This window comes from Ostrea edulis, chromosome 1 (genome assembly GCF_947568905.1).
Source record: "Ostrea edulis chromosome 1, xbOstEdul1.1, whole genome shotgun sequence".
Taxonomy (NCBI): Eukaryota; Metazoa; Mollusca; class Bivalvia; order Ostreida; family Ostreidae; genus Ostrea; species Ostrea edulis.
In genome coordinates this window covers 7401272-7404403 of record NC_079164.1, presented here as the reverse complement: position 1 = coordinate 7404403, position 3132 = coordinate 7401272, and the positions used below count along the sequence as shown (strand labels likewise).

Genomic DNA, 3132 nt, shown 5'->3' with positions numbered 1-3132 from the left:
TTTGAAACTCTTTTTCTAACACTAAATGATATAGATTAAAACTAATTCTAATAAAAAAAATCTCTGTTCATCACAACTCTCTGCGTGAACCGAGGCACTAAGTTCTCGATGTATTGTTGACAGTCTGTAATTTCAGATTCCATCACGGTGGTCAGAAAGAATATGAATTCGTGTGTAATCTGTCGAATTATTAATTTTTTCGGTAAATGCCCAAGATGGCACTTTGGATAGAGTATCGGTATAAATTGATTGTAATTGGAAAGGAGATGTAAGCGGATTGCTCTCACATACAAGGGTCGGAGAAATAGACGGAGAGAGCGCTCCTATGTAACGGAGAGGGATTGACCCCGCGGATTGACAGCGCTAACCCTGTACGTCACAGATTATCATTGTGACGGACGCTGAAGCCGGGGTCCTAATTACGCATGACAGATCTGCAGAAAGACGGGCGAGATCTTCCATTGGGTTCCATAATCCATGAGCTGTTACGGAGCGAACACCAGTAAACGTGGTTGAAACAAATCTGATATGATATAATGTGACGGAACTCACCGACAGGCTACAAATCTATATGGTTTTATTTCAGTGATGTAGACAAAGCAATCCATCAGTCATTACAACTGTAAAGTGGTTCTTACTGTGAAGGATTAAAACAATAGTATCATTATCGGACGCAGTAGGGATACACCTTTATTAAGTGTTTTTCCCGAATGATGGTAATCTCAAACTCGTCGGTGCTCGGGGTGAATTCTAGTGATATTGGTAATGTCAGTTACACATTTTGTCATCCTTTTCGTTACCCCTCGCCGTTTGAAATATACGCCATTTTGTGTCCGGCTATCGCTCTTCTAACTCTCTTTACCAACATTTTAGTCATCGTTGTATTTACGAAAAAGCATCTTCTCTCTCCGACCTCAGTGTTGCTCATAGGACTTGCCGTGTGTGACATTTTGGCGGGAAACATAATTTCCCCGCCCTTTATTTATGCCTACGGAGTCGCTGATGTAGAACAACCCCTGCCTTACCCCATGTGCTTGTTTTACGACTACGGAAGTATTCTGGCTGCAATGTTCCACCAGACTTCCGTCTGGATTACCATGGCGCTTGGTATACAGAGGTATGTCGTTGTATCCTTTCCAATCATGGGTAGGCGAGTTTGCACGATAAAGCGGAGTGTGGTTTGGGTGGTTATTATTAATATTGTGACATTAGTAATGTACTCCATGACCTTCTTCACAACAACGTATGAATCCGTGGACGTTGATGGAAAGTCTATGTGTGTATGTAAGAATAATCCGCATTTCTCACAAAATATGCAAGTGTACAGTGTTCTACGTGGGATGTTCGGGCAGTTAGTGCCCTGCGCGGTTCTGACGGTGACAACAATTCTCCTTGTCCGACGCCTGCACATCACTAAAAATCAAATGGCCAAAATCAGAGCTAGTGAAAATCGAGAGAGAGAGAAAAAAGACAACCGCTCCATGAGGAGAACATCCTACATGGTGATTGTTATCGTCTCATCTTTTCTGTTGGCAGAAATCCCTAATGGCTGCTACTTTGTAATCAAGGCTATGGAAATCTCAATATTCTCACCGGACGCCGATCTGAAAGTATCCACAGTTTTAAATATATTGGTGTACGTTGTCAACCATATTAATTTCTGGATCTACGTGTTCTTAAGCAGACACTTTAGACGGTCCCTGAGGAAGATTTTACGCTTGAATTGCTTATTCCGGTGTTGCCGCAGAGAAAACTGGAAATTAGATTCGCATCAAACAACCCATTTTAGCAGCCATTCCCTCGGATGATATCTGTTTTATGTCTTAATCTCATACTGTAGCGATTTCATATAAGAAGTAATATTGTTCTATTCCAAATTTTGCTGATTCATGCGATGAACTCGAAATGTCACATATCACCGCAAATTCTCAATAAAACGCTGTGTTAGTTATATGCACACATTTCTAATGTCTTTGATATCTCTACAAATTGTAATAATATTTATTTCGTCATAGATGCGCTGCAGTTGTAAACAATAAACGTGTGTATCGTACGTCTGCCTTAACGATTAGATATTCCGACAGAAACGAAAGTAGAATGTAAAGATAATTTGATTTAAATCTAAACGATATTTTATTCACAAAGTGAATTGGATTGGGCAGCAGATGCAGCCTATTTTAGCCCTCTTCCTAATGCAATGTAAAGACAAGAAGTAAAATTCAGATTTGAAAGTACATGGGGGTATGCACTGCATTGCTTCACGCCGGTATATACATTCTGAAGATTCAGCTGTACCAGTATCAAATTATTCAAAACGATCTACTATTGAAAGGTTTTACTTATTCAAAATGCTATCTGACTTATTATTCAGTGCATATACTTTAATTTTTATTTGCATTTTTGTAGTTCTTCACATGAGAGCATGTGTATCAAAGCTCTCTGTAATTCAAGTCACCCAGTGGTACAGTGTTGAGAACACTCGTGTCATGAATAAGACAACCAAAAGCGAGATGACATTTTAAATTTAACTATGTTACATTAATAAACAAACTTTAAAAGATCCATACCTTTTCGTATCGATAATAATAAAAAATAACAAGAGGTACTGTGAGCAATGCTCACTAAGAATACCCCCCGCTTACTCCAATCTCCCAAAGGGTGTTGGTAATAGGTATAAACTACCTCTTTTCTGAGTGTACATTTTCCTGCAAACTTCAGTGTCAACTTCTTATTTTCGCAAACTTCAGAATAAACTTCAGTATTATGATCCAAAAGGTATCTAGGAACACAGCATCTCCATGCGATGAAAAAAGCCGTTAAAGAATTTAAAGGGAAACCATATTGCTACTTCGATGTCCAGTGCGCGTGACCTTTGACCTTTTGACCCCAAAATCGATAGGGAACATCTTCATCCCATGGGTAGTCCATATATATGATATGGTGACGGTAGATGGAAAGGATAATGCTTTAGAGCCCGGAAACCATTGCGTCTACAGATGGACGGACAGACGGACAACCTGATTCCAGTATACCCCCCACAACTTGTTGCGGGGGGTATAAAAATAAAAAAAAAATGACCGTGTTTCCGATAACAAAATAATGAAATTTTATTTCATGAAAGCAACTTTGAGG

The 3132-nt window shown here is 39.3% G+C and overlaps 1 protein-coding gene across 1 annotated transcript; it reads left to right on the top strand.

Annotated features, from left to right (window-relative positions):
• Nucleotides 1-427: 427 nt before the first annotated feature.
• LOC125664265 (sex peptide receptor-like) lies at nt 428-2026 on the top strand. The gene has a single exon (XM_048896951.2). It carries the CDS (start codon nt 711-713, stop codon nt 1806-1808), a length of 1098 nt encoding a protein of 365 aa, XP_048752908.1. The 5' UTR covers nt 428-710; the 3' UTR covers nt 1809-2026.
• The last annotated feature ends 1106 nt before the right edge of the window (nt 2027-3132 follow it).